The following is a 19514-nucleotide window of genomic DNA, read 5'->3' as shown; positions in this document are numbered from 1 at the left end:
CACACAGAGCGGAGCTCAGCGCTGCCCTCCGCTCCCTGTGAGGAGCTGCAGCCGCCATCAGGCCTCCCCTCGGCTCCTCTGCACTGCGCTGAGCACATCCAGGGGCCTCAGCTGCTCCTCATACATCTTGACCTCTAGACCTTTCACTGGCATAAAATAAATTACCTTCAGATTTTCAAATTGAATGTATTGAGTTGCAGTCATATATTCAATTCAAAGAAAAAATGTGATCATGTCTCTTTATCAGACTTCTCTCTTACTAGAGAGAAATGTCCCTCACTTCACAGTCACACCTTATTTGTGCTGTTGCTCTGTTGCAGTGCGTACATTTGCAAGCAACTATTTTGAAGGACGAAGCACAGGAATAGTAAAATTTCATCAAAAATCTCTGATGAACACCTTGAGAGCTCCCTGACATAAAATAAGTTCTGTTACTTATATACATTAACTATATATTTTCCAAGAGATGCTTCAAAAATAATGCCTCTTATTTTATTATGTTGGCCCACAGTGTCAGTGGCAGATGTTGGTGGTACGGCAGTAGAAGTTGAACCTTCCCACCAACATTCCATTACGTGTTGTTGCTGTGTGACAGATGGCAGCTGTGGGGCCACCTGACGGAACGGTGTCTGACATGGAAGTGGGTATGAAGCAAAGGTGTGGAATTGAATTCCTTCAAGCAGAAAAATGTTGCATGCCTAGACATTCATTGATGCTTACTGAATATTGATAGAGATGAAACAGTGGATGTGAGCACAGTTTGGCAGTGGGTGGTGCGTTTCAGCAGCGGTGAGAAAAACTGTGGGTCACCTCTACTGGTGCAGGTTGTTACAAGCATGGCGTGCAGGCTCTCGTTCATCACCAGTGAAAAAACAGAGCTAATGGTGGTGATTGTGTTGAAAAGTAGTGTTTTGCAGCTGAGAATTTGCTCTATCAAACAGAGTTACTGTGTTCATTGCATATGTTGTAGTTTCCATGAAAGTAAATAGGAGGCATTACTTCAGAGTGACCTACGTATATATAGCCCAAGAAAATTTCCTCTTCATCCAGTGCAGCCCAGGCAAGCCAAAAGGTTGGACATCCATGCCCTGAGACCTCACTCTTTAACCTCACCAACTGTGAAGAAAATGCCTTGGCAATACTGTCAACATTTCAGATTTAGACAGATAGTGGCGATTAGAGACATTATTTTGTGGATTTGGCACTTATTCTTCTCTTTATAGGATGATGCCTCAGCTGTTATTAGCAGCTTAGTTCAAAAATCCTGGACAGCTAAATAATGCATAGCTACTGTGGTAGATGGAAATGGGATAAAAATACTTGAAGGAGTTTGAGAGTCTGCCACTGAGACAAATAGTAATCTCTGTCCAGAACATCACCACCAGAAGTCATTGTATGTGTTTTTAGGTATGTTGGTAAATGGTAATTTTTAAGCTGTTTCCCACTGATGTCTCCATGTTACTGGATGAAGAGGAGGCCACATAGCAGCCAAGGTTGTGCAGATATACATTCTGTAGCATCCAGCTCTGATCCCTCTGCACATCACATGCTTCTAGAGCTCCTAACCACTCTGAAGATCTGGTGCTGTGTTACAGGATTGTCTCTCAACTCCTTCTCCCTTATTTATTATAAGCAAGCAATACTTTTGCAAGCTTTACAGTCTTGTTTTGTGCAATGCCCAAACAGCTACAAAACATTTAAGAGACTAGCAAAAAACAAATGCCTTGAGGATGGCTCAGTTGTAATTGTCAGAGACCTGTGAGGATTCTTCCTTCTTTCAAAGATCTTTCAGAAGCCTGACTCAAAAGAGCTGTTATAATATGCTTACATTATGCTTACATTCAAGCTCATTCATAACCTGGGGAAGCCGGTGAAGCTGTACATAATCATTAGGTGCATGTTTCAGTCCCTAATAGACAGGACCTTAGTCTGTTCTTACTGTCTCTGAAGGGCTGGCAAAGGCACACTGTGCTTTTGTAGTACTTCTTTCAGTCATTTGCTGATGAGTTGGAACAGCTAAAGCAGTTCACTGCTGACAACTGTATACATATGTATATCTGCCCAGCTCAGAGCCTGCCACGCTGTCTGTGTGGCTTTACTCTTGATGCCTGACAGCCATGATGGGGAGGTGGGACTTCACTCAGTCACCTACACTAGTCAATTCTGAGCTTGCCACATCAGCCTGTTTAGGGCTAGTGGAGAGAAACAAGCACTTGGAGAGGGTGATTCATCTGGCTTGTTTTATCATTTCCTTTAAGATAAGATAAATCGTGCTGTGGAAATGTCTTTTTTTTCTGTCTACTAACTATGCAGAATGTGTAAATGACTGTCTCAGATACACGAATCTGCATAGCAGATGTCTCAGACTGGTAAGCTGAATGCCACCCATGGTTTCTGTCAGTATCACATGTTTAACAAAGGCAGCGTGGTACATTGTGGCCCTATGGTAAATGTTTAACTAGCAAGCTGTGCACAGGAGCCATAAGTCATTAAGAGAGGTGTAAGATTTTTGAAGTGAACTGGACAGGCTGCTTAAAGGTGATACCACCACTGGGTGGCTTTTCTCTTAACATAATGCAAACAAGCAACTGTAGTCGGTGATAAAGGGCACTTTATCAAAGGCATATGTAGGATAAGCTGTGCATTCCAGTGCCTGATTTCTCCCTAAACTCAGCCAGAAGCAGGGGTTCAGTAGCTCAGGTGTAGATGTCCCTACCACAGGTTTATGGACTTATCTGAAAGGAGTCTCACCCTTAATGGAGGAAATGGAGAATGGCTGTTTTCTGGGGTTGTGTATCCCAGTGGGAAATGACATTGACAGCAGCACTGGAGGTGACTTCCTTCAGTTGCTAGGCTGAAAGGGAGGGAGCGAGGAATGGTTCCAGTTGAGATTTATGAAACAGGAAAATGAATGAACAAAAGGGAGAATGAAAAACTAAATTTAGTAAAAGCATGATAGGCATTTTTGATCCATCTCAGCATCTCGATTTACTCTTTTTGGGGATACAGTAGCATACAGAGCAGTGTGCTGCAAAGGGCAGAGGAAGGAACACAGGATGTCTGGAGGAACATGTCCAGAAATAAAATTCTTCAAAGTCTTGCCTCATCCATTCCGAAAAAGCCATTTTACCATTTTTAAATTACCGTAGAGTCTAGTGCCAGCTGGCCCTTGTGCAGTGTTACAAATAGGATGAAAAGCTTCTCATCCATGTTGAGGGTTGCGGTCACCCCATCTGTGCACCTGTGACTTTGGTGAGGGAAACTTCACCATGGGAACACAGGGACTGGGCAAGGAGAGCTACAACTCTGGATGTCATGCGTGCCAGCCAGCAGGCAAGTCCTCAGTGCAGTAAATCGCACCCTGCTTTAGAATTATAGAATCTAGAGTTGTTTTAGTTGGAAGAGACCATTAAACATCATCTAGTCCAACTCCTCTGCAATGAACAGGGACACCTAAAGCTACATCAGCTTGCTCTGAGCCCCCTCCAGCCTGGCCTTGAATATCTCCAAGGAAGGGCATCCACCACATCTCTGTGTAATCTGTTTCAGCACCTCCCTACCCTTATTGTAGAATACTGCTGCTTATATGCAGTCTAAATCTACCCTCTTTAAGTTTGAAACCATTTCCCCTTGTCCTGTCAGAACAGACCTTGCTAAAAAGTCTGTTTCCTTCTTTCTTTATAATTTGCTTTAGATACTGAAAGGCCACTCTCAGGTCTCCCTGAAGCTTTCTCTTCTCCAGGCTGAACAGCCCCACCTCTCTCAGCCAGTCCTCACGGGGTCAGATTTTTAATCCCTTGGATCATTTTTGTGGCCTTCCTCTAGATGTGATGTAGCAGGTCTCTCCTGTTCTGAGGACTCCACATCTGGACACAGTACGCCAGGTGAGGTATCACCAGCACAGAGTAGAGGGGCAGGATCACCTCCCTAGCCCTGCTGGCCATGCTTCTTTTGATGCAGCCCAGGATACAGTTGGCTTTCTATGCTCTGAAGGCACATGGCTGGCTCTTGTCCATCTTGCCTCCACCAGTGCCCCCAAGTCCTTTTCAACAGGGCTGTGCTCCATCCTTATATCCCCCAGCTTTACTGATAGTGGGGATTGCAACAACCCAGGTACAACACCTTCTACTCGGATTTATTGAACATTATGACGTTCACCTGGGCCAGTGCTGAAGCCTGTCTAGTTCTCTCTGGATGGCATCCTGTCCCTTGGACATATCAACCACACAGCTTGGTCATTCACAAATATGCTGAGGGCACACTCAGTGTCATTGATGAAGATATTAAAGAGCATCAGTCCCACTACTGACCCCTGGGGGACACCACTTGTCACTAATCTCCATCCAGACATTGGGCTATTGACCACCACTCTCTGGGTACGATCTTGCAACCATCTATCAAAATGTCCACTCATCAAATCCGTATCTTTTCAATTTGGGGAGAATAATGTTATGTGAGATTGTCAAAGGCCTTTCTGACGTCCTGATAGATGACATCAGTGGCCTTCCTGGTTTCCTTTTTGTGGTACCCAGCAGTCCTCCTTCGGAAGCATTCCCATGGGTGTTCATGAATGTGTGTGAAGTCTCAGTTTGGTTTTACAGTGACAGTGCCCATTAGAAAAGCTTGAGGGGAAATTAAAAATTCATCATCATTGTAGGGCTTGTGTGGTGGACAGTAAAGAAGGTGCTGGCACCTTCACCATTTGGTGCAGTTGAAATGATTGTACCATTTTACAGCAAATGAACCCTGACTAGTCTGTGCAGGTAATAGGGAAAGAGGCATTCATTATAAGTGGTGTAAAGAAAGTGCATTAAAATGCTTTTGAATGAGCTAGAGTTCACATTCATCCTTATTTCATTTCTCACTTCTGATGTTTACAGGTAGCTTGTAAGCTTCCCACTGTATGTTGAACACAATACTGTGTTAACTTTGGATAATTTATTGGTTTGCTGATCTATCTCCCGTTATATGAGAAGCTGCCCACACAATCTTCTGTAGAAAGCTGAACTAAGTGCAGAGATCAGTAACATCCTATCACTTTGAAACCACTCAAACACCAACAGTAATCTAGGTGTTTATTCTGTTACTGCTGTATGTTTTTCTTAGATCTCAAGATATCAGGGGTCACAGTTTTTTTGTGTTACAAATGTATTGTTACAACCGTACTAGGTGAACTAATGATACAGATAATGATATAGATTTCTTGTAGATAAAGGAATAATTAAGTATGCTTATCCATTAGAATAAATCTTTTCTTTGGTAATATGTCAGCTTAGGTAAATACAAATTTAGATTAACCTGCAGTAAGATTTTTTAAAAGATTGTCCATTCCCAACACCGATTGCTACCAGCATAAGGAAGAACCTCTGTATGCAGATCTCTCTTAGTCTACTTTGAAAATATATGAATGTTTGGCAATATAGTCTCTCAGTGTCCTTGCTGTACTTAGATTTCTTTTTCTGCCTTTCAATACACTCAGTGACCTTTGGATCTTTTGAAGTTATAGACTACTGAATTTCAGCATGAATTTCTGTTATTTCTTCTTAAAATGGATGGACCAACTGAACTGAAATCACCCTTTAAGAGAAATACCATCTGAGTGTAGCATGCAGGTGACTGTCAACTTCAGCTGTTTAATGAGATTAATTTACATTCCCTAAAGGCAATGGTCTGCTGCTGAGGTCTGCCAGCACCTTTAGATCTCAGGAGGACTTGAAACACCTAGCTTGATGTTGCTCATTCAGTCACAACCTAGATACAGTGCCTGCTGATAGTGGTAAGGTAGGAAGGTTCTAACAACTCATGTTTAAGGAGATAAGTAAGGGGGCAAGGTTTTCTTAGAAGAGGAATCATTACTAAACCCAGTGCCACAGTACGAAAAAGAGACACGTTTTGAGAAACATAAGCCAAAAGGAGGCTTATGTTTCATGGCTGTCATGCGGTTGATTTGAAACAACAGGTGACATCTTTAAAAGTGTCAGCTGGTTTGTGCAGTGTCTGTGATTGGGATGGTGAGTGCTGAGGTGTGTCCTGAGAACTTCCTCTGCTTTGGTATGCTATGTCTTGGATCAGCAGTGTGTGTGTGTGAAACTGAGCTTTTGGGCAGAATCCTGAGCTCGGTTAAACAGGGATGTATTGAAGTTAATGTGCTGTGTTGTTTGTGGTGCAGAGCTGGAGCTGAAAAAAACAAGAGCGGCCTAGTCTGAGATGCTCCTAGGGCAGCCTGTGGGCTGGTCTGATCTTTTCCACTGGACTACAGCCTCAGGAGAACTGGAGACCACTGAAATGCTTGATGATCCAAGTTCAGTACGAATCACAGAACATACATGGTGGTGGTCTTGCTTAACTGTGAGATCATAGAATCATAGAATCATAGAATCACCAAGGTTGGAAAAGACCTAAAAGATCATCCAGTCCAACCATTCACCTATTACCAATAGCTCCCACTAAACCATGTCCCTCAACACCACATCCAGTCTTTCCTTGAACACCCCCAGGGTCGGTGACTCCGCCACCTCCCTGGGCAGTCCATTCCAGTGCCTGACCACCCTTTCTGAAAAGTAATACTTCCTAATGTCCAGCTTGAATCTCCCCTGCCGTAGCTTGAAACCATTCCCTCTGGTCCTATCACTAATGACACGAGAGAAGAGGCCGACCCCCAGCTCACTACAACCTCCCTTCAGGAAGTTATAGAGAGCAATGAGGTCTCCCCTGAGCCTCCTCTTCTCCAGGCTGAACATTCCCAGCTCCTTCAGCCTTTCCTCATATGGCCTGTGTTCCAGACCCCTCACCAGCTTTGTTGCCCTCCTCTGAACACTTTCCAGGGCCTCAATGTCCTTCTTGCAGTGAGGGGCCAGATGAAACACATTGTGCCCTTCCTCCTCCTGAAGATCCACTATATTGCATAAGCTGCCCAGTTCCGTATTTTCCAAGGCAGTAACAATTTCAAGTGTTGTTGTAATCTCCTTTGCTGCTTCCCTACACTCAAATCCATATTTTTTATTCATTTACCTGCCCTAACAGCATCAGTTTTAAGTGATGTGTTAAATCTTTCTACGTACATCAGAACAACATACAATTTTAATCTCCATTTACTCAGCAGCTCCTAAATCTAGAGGTGATAATTACTATTTACATTCTAACTATGCCTCCGTTGAACCATAGGCCTCGCAATGATCTAAAAAAGAATGGCATTTTGTGGCAAGGTCTGGCTTGGGTGTTGTTTTTTTTTTTTTCTGTTGTTACTGTTTGCTTGTTTTGCTGGTAAAACTCCACCTGACTTCAAAGGGCCCAGGGTGTGAAAACTGAAGCGTTGCCTGGACTTCCCTAGTAAGCCTTGTGTTTTCTTCTCCCCAGGGGATGAGCGCTCCCGGGAGTCCCCAGCCCCAGCTGAAGCACAGATGCAAGCCGGGGCAGAAGGAGGTGGAAGGGTGAGCCGCTGTTGCTGGAAATGCTCCGTGACGCAACTCAAGAAAATTTTCTGGGGTGTGGCCGTGGTCTTGGGTGTCTGCTCATCCTGGTCGGGCTCAACCCAGCTAGCAAAACTGACCTTTAAGAAATTTGATGCGCCCTTCACTCTTACGTGGTTTGCAACAAACTGGAACTTTTTATTCTTTCCTTTGTATTATCTTGGACATGTTTTTAAGTCAGCTGAAAAGCAGTCTCCGAAGCAGAGGTACAGGTATGGGAGCTTTTGTGTTGTTTTTTTTTTTTTTTCCTGTGGCTCTTGCATGGTGCTCTGCCCCTAAGCAGACTTTTTATTCATTAGATCGAACCTGCATTTGCTTGCCTCCTCAGGTTTGTTGAAGGGTGTTCTGAATTAATTCCATCATGTGCTGGATGTTGTTATTATTCTTAATACAGTTTGACTCCAAAACTAAGAAGTCTGGGTTTATTTAAAATATCTAGAGTTCAGTTAATGGAAGTCCGCATTTTCTGTAATTACTTCTCAAGAGTTTTCTGTTCAAACTCCTGTGGCCATCATTTTTTTATCAGTATCTTCTTCCTCTACCTTGCAGCTGACTTTCATGGCAATCTCTTGAGTGAGCTAAGAAAACTCTTTCCAAAAATCAGGATTCGTGCAGTGCCTCAAATAGTCAAGTAAAAGGTATTGCAGTATTTTCCTGGCATTATGCCCGGACATCTAAGCCCAGACTCTGATCCCAGTTAAACTGGAGCAGTTTTGTTTATTTCCGGGAGGAAGCACAGTCATAACCAAGAACAACATTTTGTCTTCAGCACACCTTATCTTCAAGCATGCCAAACCCACAGAGCCTGAAGCACTCACGGAAAGCCCTGAGTGCCCATCCTCCATGAGGGGCTGAGGATGCTGCTGAAAGGACCGCCTCTTGGTGAGCGCTCCTTCATTTCATCTTCTTTTGGCTTAAAAAAGGCATCTGGGACAGATGGGATGAATCAGCCATCAGGACGTCCTGTGTCAGATCCTCCCTGATACATGAAAGGATGTGAACAACATTTTCCCCTTCTGTTACACAGTGGGACTCACAGCTTTTTAATGAAGTAGCTTAGAAAATAAACAGTAAGAAGTACATGTTTCTCAGCTTCCAGCTAAGCAGCAGTGAGGAAGAAACTCACTACAGGAAACATGTAAGAATTCAGGGTACTTAGTTCTTTTATACCTCATATTACTAGGGTTAAGATTATTAATGTTGAAATTGTGTTTCTTAGCCTTAGTTGTATTTTCCTCCTGTTCTAAATTATTGAGGCAGCTGCAAATAGAGGAACTTAACACTGACGTTCATAGAACAGAACCCAGCAGTTCTAAAGATATTTTCATAAGATGCCACCTTTCCTGCACTTTGTTCTTCAGCTTGTGTTTGTCATTTACTCCATAGCAGACATATAGGCTTCAGAAATGTGAGAAGAATGGAGAGTAATAGAAAGCAACACCTGAATCTAAAAACAGTAAAGAATGTTAGTCCTAAACAGCTATGTTTTATTTTCTTTGGTTAACCTGTATTTTTCTTTCCAATTGTGCTCAAACAATTTTAAATACCAATGAATTCTGGGGTGAAGGGTGGCTGTGGTTCACCATATCCCTGGTATTATACTCCTCCTTGCTGCAGTTAGTTGATGCAGCTGGTAGCTTTAGAGTCTTCCATTTAATTAAGTGATGACTGAGTCGAAGAGCAGGTGCAAGCCCTGCAGCCTGTTTGGAATACAGGGGGACATCATTACTAATCAGCCTGCAGCAGGCTTTGTGAAGGATGTGCATTTGTGAGTCTGAGTAGTAGGCTGACTTGAGGGAATTTGCAGGGTTTTTATTGCTGTTGGGGTAGATGGGTATTTGGAGATTTGGCTTTGTTTCTTAGCTTTACTGCAGGTTTGTTTGTGGTTTTGAGCAAGTCTCTGTAGACCTCTGATTCTTTCTGCTCTCTGGATGAGGCAGAGCTTCAGAAGGAGAACTGTTGCCTACCATGTGTTTACGTAGCATAGTTATCTGAATTAAGACCTTTCAGTGGTGCTGCACTGCTGTACTTTTCACCTCCTTACTCCATTTTGGCTGAGATCTCACTTGCACGTAAGTCAGATTCTGGGCTCTAGAATTGCCTCCTAGTTATTCCCTGTATTTGTGTATGCAACTATCTGGAGACTTGATAGGTCTGTGAGGCATGACCATCTTTAGAAAAACTTGTGCTCCAGGCACAGCCAGACTTGTTAGGGAGACACTAGATAGGCTTCTAGGCAGTCAGTAGTTCTGATGGGGAACTAACAAAAAGCTTCCTCAATCATTTGCTGCTTTTATCTTCCACATTCATGTATTTTATAATATACATATCTAAACCCTCTGGCAGGAATTTGCAATGAGATAAATGAAGAGCAGGTAGTTGGAGAAGGTAGAAATATGACATCTAAGTCACCTCAATAAGTAGTAGTAAGTATTTACATGGTAAGTACTATCTTGTGTAAGCACCAGTAGACATACCAGTTGTGTCTGCAGCACAGAGAGTTGCTCCTGATTTCACTGAAGCAATGTTGCAACTGTCCAAATTGTACCCATGCTAGCAGAGCCCAACAAAGAATCTATTCCCTACCTTTGAGGTTGAATTAAGGCAAGCCAAAATACTTGCATTCACATACAAACTGGTGCAGGCTCCATGTGCAGCTCCATTGAATTCAAGAGTTGTGCCCAAATGTAGATTGATCCTGGACAGTTTGTCCCATGCTTGCTGCCAGGGGTGCTTTGTGCAGGACTTTGTACTTGGGAGAAGATCCAGGAAATTCTAGCAGGCCTCAAGAGAGCACTGCAGGGTCATCACTGCTCTTCCACTTTTTGTGCAAGCAAATTATCATTAATTTCAACTGTTGTCCAGTCCACAAATAACATATGTAATGATTTATGCACCTAATGGATCATTTAAGAGTATTTCATCTTGACTTCATGCTTCTTGCTTCCAAACTGCTTTATAAAATGACACATTTAATCTGATGGGCCGCCTTCCATCATACTTACATTATTAATTTATGAGGTAGCATAAATTAAAAGCACTAGAGCTTAAAGCTTCTTGTGTGCATGGAAGATGAAAATAAAATCCCTATAAAACCTTGTTTAGCTTTGTGTCTCTCCAGGAAGAAGAAAACATACCTTTGTAAAGATGCGGTCTGTGTGCCAGCTAGGGGAATAGATGAAGACTCTGTTCCCATTTTAGCAAGAGAATACTTCAGAATGCTTGTTTATTTTGACGATACGGTTTTATCTGAAGGTTTTTGAGAAGTAAAAGGCAGACTTTCTGCGATGGTCTGTATGATTATGTAATTGCTTATCATTGAGGTCTTAGTTATTACTTCATAAAGCATTAGGGCTAAAGAAAGCACCAGAAGCTAAAATTAAATCTCTTCAACAACCTCCAATGCAGGGGATGTGTGAGGCGAGTGAAAGAATCAGCACACATACCTGTATTGATCCACAGCCACATTTGAGCATGTCTTGATGTGTTCCTTTTCACTCAATCATAGTATGTCTCTATGCTACCCCAAACTACTGCCTCTGATCTTTCTGAATTTGAGTATTGTTCTTTGAAAAGAAGGAAAAAATTGAGAGTATAGAAGTATAGTTATTCTTTAGAATGGAACCAAAATACCGAAAGCAGTAATGGAAAGGGACTAGCATGGCAGGTCTTGTGTGTGCTAATATACCAACATTAACTAACACAAGAATCACTTTTGATTTAGTTACGTAAGTGTTCAGAATTGAGACTTGGTTCTTCAGTGGCCAGATGCAATCAGTGCTGTGGCTTCACATGATAACCAGGAGAATATGAGTCAGTTTCTCAATGTGTTTCACATGCATTTCTGCTAGTATGGAGGAGATGAGGCAGTAGCCCAGCATTCCCAGTAATTCCAGGTCTCTTAATTCAATCCTGACTCATCACTGTCCTCCTCTTCTGCAGCAGAGAACCTGGCCCCACAGATGCTGGTATCACCTGGGCATGATGCAGTTTTACAAATTAAGAAGGTCAGAGCCTGGTTTGATGTGGCTAATTGTGTTGCTATTGAGTCTCAGCATTTTGTATTCATGCATCTCACTTATTCAACAGCATTTAAATGTTCTAGCGTGGTTGACTTTTGGCATCCTACTGATTTATATTACTACTTAGGTGGGAACATCACCACCAAAGCAGACCACATTAGCAGAATCATAAATAAACTAAAAAAGCATCAAGGTATAGTGAATACAAGTGTTTTTAGCAAATGTCACCAAATGAAGCATGTTCTTTCAAAAAACTACAGTTTATAAACTTTATTTCTCTAATTCACTACATGAGACTTAAAATAATACCTATTTACTTTGTGTTCCTCAAAATAAAATAATTTTACTATTCAAGTTCCCTTGAGCTTTTTGGGGAAAAAAAATCAACATCCAAAGAGAGCTCTTGAAGATAGAAGGTACAGCATCTAATTCTTGTCTGAGTTAGATACAAATCAGGATAAGTGCAAGTTATATTGGTTTGATCTTTGTGGCAGTCTGTCAGAGATTAACTGTGTGCTTGGAATTGAAACAGTTAATTAAAAGTATATTTTTAAATAGATTTATCATACTCTTGGTCATCTATGTGTCTGCTCCAGGTATCTGAATTTTGATGACGTGTTATCAGCAGGCAACTGTATCAGTTCTCATGTTATTTTCGGTGCTTCTCTGCAGTAAAAAAAAAATCTGCACTTTTTCTGGGGTTTTTGGCTGAAAACAAGGCCAAATTGTACTACTGACCAAGTAGCAGGAGTAACAACTCCTGCTGGAACAACATGATGTCTGAGGTAGGAGCAGCGTTGATGGGCATCCACTGACTGTCCAACTTGCTGTGCATACAGAGTTGAGTTCAGGCATGGGTATTGATTTGGGCTTAGTTCAACTGAAGCATAAGACACAGAGCTCAAAGTATTGCTGTTATCAACTTCCATTTCTCAAAGCTAAGGAATTACCTCTTCCTGATGAAAGCTGTGGCAGCTGCTGTCCCTTTCCTTTTGAAAACTCCATGTGTCATGGTGGGCAGTAGGGTTAGGTGTCACATCCTGGAAGTGGCTCCTAGCTGCTGTTTTGTCATAATGCAGCTTGGTTGTCTTATTGCCAGGTTATCATTCAAATAATCATTTCAGCTGTTTCCTGGGGGAAACTTGTTTTCTTAGGTGATTAGTAGTTAATCATAGAATCACAAGGTTGGAAATGACCTGCAAGATCATCTAGTCCAACCATCCTCCCATTGCCATTACTACCACAAGCACTAAATCATATCTCATAGCTCCTCATCCAGAGGCCTCTTGAACACTGCCAGGGATGGTGACTCCACCACCTCCCTGGGCAGGCCATGGTTTCTTGCTCTCTGTAGCTTCTGAAACAAAATTTTCTCATCCAGCTGTCAAAAGTATGCTCTGTGAGCTGCCCATTCTGAAGGAAATATGTAGTCCTCTAGTTCCAAAATATTTTTATACTATCTTCTTGTTCATGTGAGTTTTTTTCTATGCACAAGACAGTAGCAGGGACTAGATTAGCTAGGAAGTTGGCCACAGCTGCCTCCTTGGTGCCACAATGCATATGCTGGCATTGCCAGCTAGGAGCTGGATGCCCAATTTCCTCCAAAATGCACAAGGAGAGCAAACACCCAAAGAGGAGACGGAAACATGAGGTGATGCAAAGGAGACATGAGGTAAACAACAGAATAGGCAGAGAAAAAGTCTGTTTGGTGCTGGTGAGAGCCCTCCAGCATCTCCGAGTTAGTTGCCTGTTTGGATTTGAAGTGGCACTGCTCTTAATGTTTTCTATTGGAGAGTTTAAGAAGCTTCTCCTGGACCCAAGTTCAGGGTGGTAGTTTTTCTGCTCCTCAAGTGTATGGTGTGAGAGCTCAGTACATACACTGATCTGATAATGTGACTGGCTGGCAGAACGTCCCCAAAATCAGCACCTGTTCCCTAACTTCTCTGGAGGTTATTCTCACAATGTTGCTATTAGGTGCATAAGGAGACATTGTTGTGCTTACCACCCTTTCTAAACTTACCCCAAACTTTTGCAGCTACTTTCTATTTAGGTAGTAGTGCTGCTTTTGAAGGCTTGTTTCTTAGTCTTGGTAAGAACTTTTTAGGAATCTGATTGTAGTGGAAATGCTAAGTCATGGCCTGAACTAGTGATTGACCAAGGCAGGGCTAACCCAGGGGAGCTCAGGTGCATGCAATGTACCTGAGTGACCAGAAGGGCTGGAGCCAGGATCCATCCCTCCCAGATCTTATTTAAGGGCTGGCAGTGGAGGCAAGGGTATCTTTCTGGAGATCCCTGTCTACTTGAAGTTTTCTGAAGGTAAGTGGTTTTTCTTCCTTTGTTTCTGCATCTATGGCTGTTATATCTGGGCTTGTTCTCATTTGCTGCAGTCTAGGATAGTGCTACCCTGCTACTATTGCTGTACTTTCCATCATGTTACAGCATTACAGTGATAATTTGTAATTTGGTCTCTCTGTTTCTGAAGATACACTTGGAGATTGTGTTCGTATTTCTGGCCGTGGTGCTTTGAAAAGAGACTAACATTCACACCTGATGAAAATCTTTCCCTTAATCAGAAGATTTGTCATCTTTTGAAGATCACTTGTTGGTGGTCTACTGTCCTGTTTAGGCTTCTGTGGAATGCTAAGCAAGAATATAAAGTGGATACTGCCTGATCAGGAGAAGTACATGTTCTTTAATTGTGATCCTGGCTTGTGAAATCGTTCCAAGGATGATTCCATTAAGTGGTGTCCAGTAAATTAGGCTTGTTCCATACTTCTATCTCCTGTGTCTTCACAATAATTTTATTGTATGCTTCCTGTGAGGTAATGGTGCTTGAGGCAAAGACTAGAAACAGAAGTAATTCTTACTGCCAGGCATGTGCAATGAAACAATGTGTTTATATAATGGCTTTTGCTTGGAAAAAAAGAGTCCTGCAGCACTGGATGACCCCTGGTCAGCAGTTAAACTGCTAAAGGCGAAGAGTGCTTCTTTAACTAACTCTCTGGTTAGGAAAGTAAGCTACAAGCTTCTATTTTTCTAGGGCTTTTCTCAGGAGAACTCAAGGGTAAATGTGTTGATCCTACCTATGCTGACCCCTCTGCTCTGACTGAGATTGTGGAACTAAAAACAGCAGAACTGGAGGGAACCCAGAGGTCTTTTCCTCCCTGCCCAACCTCCAGCACTTTACCTCAATCATTGTATCGAGCACCTTGATACCCAGAGTACAAACTCATTAAACAAAGGCTATCCTACACAGGTTCTACCACGTTGTTTGTAACAGCAACAAAAACAATGCAGCTCAGGAGGAAGTGGTAAGGAAGTTTAGGGTTTTTTTCAGCCCAGATCTATGTCAAAATATCTTGAAGGCTGCTACCTTTAAATCTATTTTAAAAAGGGAAAGTGCCTGTATGGTAACAGCCTTTGTAGCTGTAATTAACAGCTCTCAATAAAGATGGATGATACAGTGTGAGAAGTGCTTGAGGCTGGCAGCACTAGAGAAGTGGAAAAATCCTTTTTGTCCAGCTGCCTAGTGGTTATGGACTGTGTCCAGATTTCCCAGAATTATTTGTGTTTGTATTAAAAGGCAGCCTCGTATAAATTCACAAGTACCTGGCTCAAAATCCTGTTAGGGTAGGGGCTGAGGGGTCTGGCCACTCTTGTTTGTTAGTCAGAGCTCTAGCTGGAGAAACAGCCAAAGATGAAGGTTAACAATAACATAAGTGTCTGTGAACAGGGTGTCAGATCTTGAAAAACTCTTGTCAGGCAGTTAAATAATATAGTCCACGAACATCCATAGGTTTTTTTATTTTTCTTTAGGGAAACATTGGTAAGATATGGGCTAGTGGGTAAACAGGTTTGTCTCTGCTCTTGCACACCCATGTACAACTATTTCTGTGTTTTCCAGTGCTGAAATACCTATCCAAATGGTAGATTCCTGCCAGAAAATCTGCTGGGAAATTGAGAAAGTGAACAAAATCCATTGTTGTTTCCTGCATAAGCAGTTATCAGTGAAAACCACTTCTCTTTGGTGTTGCTATGAAAAAGAAACAGCCTTCATGTTGGTTTGTTTGTCAGTCAGGGCTATTGCTCTTTTGAGTTTAAAGGAAAGAGACTCATTTACTTCATAGTCTCACAGTCATAACTATGTCATGTTGATCTCTTGTACTTAGTAAGCCTATACTAACCAAGTCCACTGTGGCCTTATTATCCATCCTGTCTTCCCCATATCCCTGACTGTGAAGTTGGTTTCAGCTGCTCATGGTTTTTTAATTTCCAAACCACATTCCTTCTCTTTGGAGCTGGGTGGTTACTTATCTCTTTGCTTAAGCTGCTTATTTTGCCAGTACATAGAGACTCCTGCAGCATTTCCTTCATAACTTTGAAAACCTTCCACCAGTAAAAAGTTTTACTGCACCAGTAAAAAGTTCAGACTCCCACAGGGTGAATGGGCCTCTGGAAGTCTAAATGAAGGATGACATCTCCCTTTTCTTTCAGCGGGTGCAAATGCTAAACTTGAGGGACATCATGTCATTGTGAATGTCCTCTCAGCATTAACCTTCTTGTAGGACATTGAGTGTCCTTGGATAATGTGAGTCTGGGCCCATTTACTACAGTAGAACTTTTCTATATGTCACCTGGCATTTGTATTTGCATTGTCTCTAAAAAGCATGTTACTTTTTTTCTTTTCGTTTAATACTCTTTTTTTCCCCCTGAATTTGCTTCTCTATATCTTCGGAAAATTACATGCTGCTTTTTCTGCACTGAAATGACAGTTTTATTCACTAGTCTGGCTTTTTATGCTTCCAGCTGGAGTACATATAGATTTCCAAGTACAGAAAGAAAATTCTTCAGCTGTGGAAAAACTCTCCTATTAAATAGCACACTAGAAAATAGCCAGAAACTATCCATACTTTGTAGAAATACCTTGAATAAAAAGTTACAGCTCTGTAATTCTGTCTGATATTTCTGCCATCTTACAACTGGTGCTGCTGTTAGACATCTCTCCAGGGTATCCTGAACATCAGGTTGTAATTCTAGTTGATGCAACCTGAGGAGGTTTCTTGTCCTGATGATGACAGTTTTCTGAGCTCACGTGATGAGTGCAGAGTTTCATCATATCTATTTCTTTGTTTTGTTAAAGGTTAGTGATGTGCATACAATGAGACAAATATCATTATGTAAGTTTGTGTACTTTAGAGACAGAATATTAAAAGATGCAATAGAAATCCCAAAATCATGTGTATTCATGCCTTGGCATGAATGGTACCTCTTCTGCTGCTGTTTGCCCCTTTCTGTGAAAGTTGCCTTAAATATTTGTCTGTCATTTGACAAGAGCATGTTGATTTGATTAGTTATTTTTTATTAAATTTTTTAAAAACTGTATTAACTCACTATGCAGTGTTTTTACTTATTTAAAATAAGCAAATAATTTTTCACTGTTTCCTGTAGAGGACTCTTGTGTAAAAGGGATAATGGTAGTGGAATACGATGAAGATCAGTTAGGTCATGTGTGAACTGGAGAAGGAGCTAGGTGGCTTCAAACAAAATGTCTGAGATGTTGAGAACAAGGGAGAAGATTTCTAACTGTGTGGCTGAGCTCTCAGGAGCCTGAAAAACAGGAGCATCCCAAAGGAGTGGTTAGTGCATGCTTAGAAATCAGAGATGGAGGGGCAGACGTGGCCTGCTGCAGTGCGGAGCACACTGAGCTCTGCTGCGGTGTAAAACTCGTACAAACAATAGTACTTATACATCTTCTTCTATGAATTCAGCTGGATCAGAAAATCATGCATTGTTTCAGTGAACAGTGTGCTTAGTGGTATTGCTTATAGGCCAAGTCCATTCTTAATTAAGGTTATTCCAGGGCCTGATATGGGGCTCAGCAGCCACAGAGCCATATCCAAGTTAAGAGGGGTCCAGACCCCCCTTATGTGACTGCAGTCATGTCAGAGTGTCTGCAAAGTATTTAATCATACCACCGACAGCTATGTTGTGTGTCAACAGATTTATTTCTTAACAAGCATGAATGTACAATTAAAATTTACCAAACTGATAAGATACTTTCTTGGGATCTTTTCAAAGGGGGGGCGTTTAATTGGCTTTATTTTTTGATTAACAGGAATCATAACGAGGACATTAAACTTGAAAATCGTACCAGTTGAATGTATACTTAAGTTTGGACCTACTTTTTGGATGGCAAGCTGTAAAATATTATCTGCTGCTTTATATCTCAAAAACTTTGTTTTGTTTAAAAATTATCGGTTGGCTTCTCAGATACGTTTGCTGGAAGAAACCAGAGAAAAGTGGTTTCACATAACTGAAGACAAGTGTGTTTCCTCCATAGCAGTTGTGCTAAAAACAAGCTGTTGTCATGTTCCACTGTTATACTGCTGATATCTGGAGTCGCATTTTCCCGTAAAGCCTTAGTCTATCACAGAAGAGTAATTAACCACAGATTTTAGATAATAATATAGAAACATCTCTCTAGGGAGACTTGTGAAGGAGATGACAACAGTATATTAGATTAATTTTAATGCCATGATCTGAATGTATAATGGTAAACTGTCCTTCCTCAGTAGCCTGGTCTCTGAGGGCTATGGTCGGTTTGCCCTCCTTCAGTGAGAAGCCAGACTCTCCTGTGCTCTGGGCCCACAGCTGCAACTATGAGGCTCTGCCACATGAAGCTCACTGATGGCACCTCCGAGATGGTGCGCAGCTGACAGGAAAAAGATGCAATAGTTCATTAGTTTTGTCAATCTGTATAATTCAGTCATGTTCAAAAGAAATGGCGCTGAAAGCTTTGTAGTACTGAAGGTGCATAATAATTGCATCAAAATTGCCCATCTGCAGCTAAAGTGAGATAATTGCCTAGGCGTATCTGCATTTGCAGAAGAGATTTTGAATAATAAATGTTTATAAAGCCCTTCTGTCATCATGTTATCCAGTTCTCCATAACCCCGTAAGCCAAACTCTCAATTCATTTACACTCTTTTCAAACCAAAAATAGCTCCCGTTGGTGCAGCTCTGGAGTTGGTCAGGATGAAGATCTGGATGAGTTTGTCACTTGAAATTTGCTTCCAGCTCCCCAGAAACATGCATCACCCAAATGAGAAAAGCCCTTGATTCTTTGCTGGTGCTGTTTGCTCTGTCTTTAATAATGAAGTAAATAACTAGGTGATTACACAGATTTTTTTCTTTTTTTCAGTGGTACAGGCTAGCATTTCATCTTGAGGGGCTTGTCCCAGGTAGAGATCCACAACAAGGTTGAGACATGAACTTCATCCTGTAAACAGGCATAAATATCAACCTGTGCCTTCCCACCAGTGCTGCTTCCTGCTCAGGAGCCTCTCCTCACCCAGAAGTAAAGATCTGGGCTAATTCATCCTCACAAAACGTAGACATGCAAAGAACACTGTAAGACTGGCTACAGCAGATTAGATGCAAGGCCTCATTGATGAGGTTTATCACAGATGAGCTAACCTGCTCCCACAGGTAAGCTCACTAGCATGGATTCAGGCTCACTCAAGACTTCAAACATGATTCCTCCATGTGATACGCAGCTCTCAGTATGCCCAGTTGATGCCTAGTATCTGTCTTGTGCTTTGCCTCTACTGCTGTCTAGTTCAGTGTTCCTTGCTGGGGCACAGCACAAAGCCCAGCACCATGCCAGGCACCCTGCTGCCAGGCCTCTGGGTGAAGGGCTTCACCTCACAGTGATGCTGCACTGCTGTGATTGTCATTCTTGTGAAGTGGTCTGAAAAGAAATTCTGATGCCATGCTAAAATTTGTGATGATAGGAACTGCTGTGCAACGTGCTTTTTCTTTCTCTCAAGGGGTTAAGCTTATTAAGTAACCTCTTTCTCTTGGCTTCGTCACAGACCATGGTGTTTTAAAAAGGACTGAGCCCTGCCACTAAAGATCTTTGTTCCAGTTTGTAGGTGGGGGTTTTAGGGAAGAGTGATATGTAACAGTTTACCACTGTACAGTTGCAGTAAATGAACCAGATTATGCCTTTTGTAAGTCAGGA

The 19514-nt window shown here is 41.9% G+C and overlaps 1 protein-coding gene across 3 annotated transcripts in view; it reads left to right on the top strand.

Moving 5' to 3' along the window:
- Nucleotides 1-19514, top strand: part of SLC35F3 (solute carrier family 35 member F3) — a 147708-nt gene that overhangs the window by 106274 nt on the left and 21920 nt on the right. For all 3 annotated transcript variants that reach the window (XM_031591928.2, XM_031591948.2, XM_031591939.2), the window contains one exon: nucleotides 7357-7681. In XM_031591928.2, coding sequence (XP_031447788.1) covers nucleotides 7357-7681 — 325 coding nt within the window. The remainder of the gene's footprint in view (nucleotides 1-7356; nucleotides 7682-19514) is intronic.

Source organism: Phasianus colchicus, chromosome 2, assembly GCF_987193195.1.
Source record: "Phasianus colchicus chromosome 2, bPhaCol1.hap1.1, whole genome shotgun sequence".
Taxonomy (NCBI): domain Eukaryota; kingdom Metazoa; phylum Chordata; class Aves; order Galliformes; family Phasianidae; genus Phasianus; species Phasianus colchicus.
This window is presented reverse-complemented; position numbering and strand designations above follow the sequence as displayed.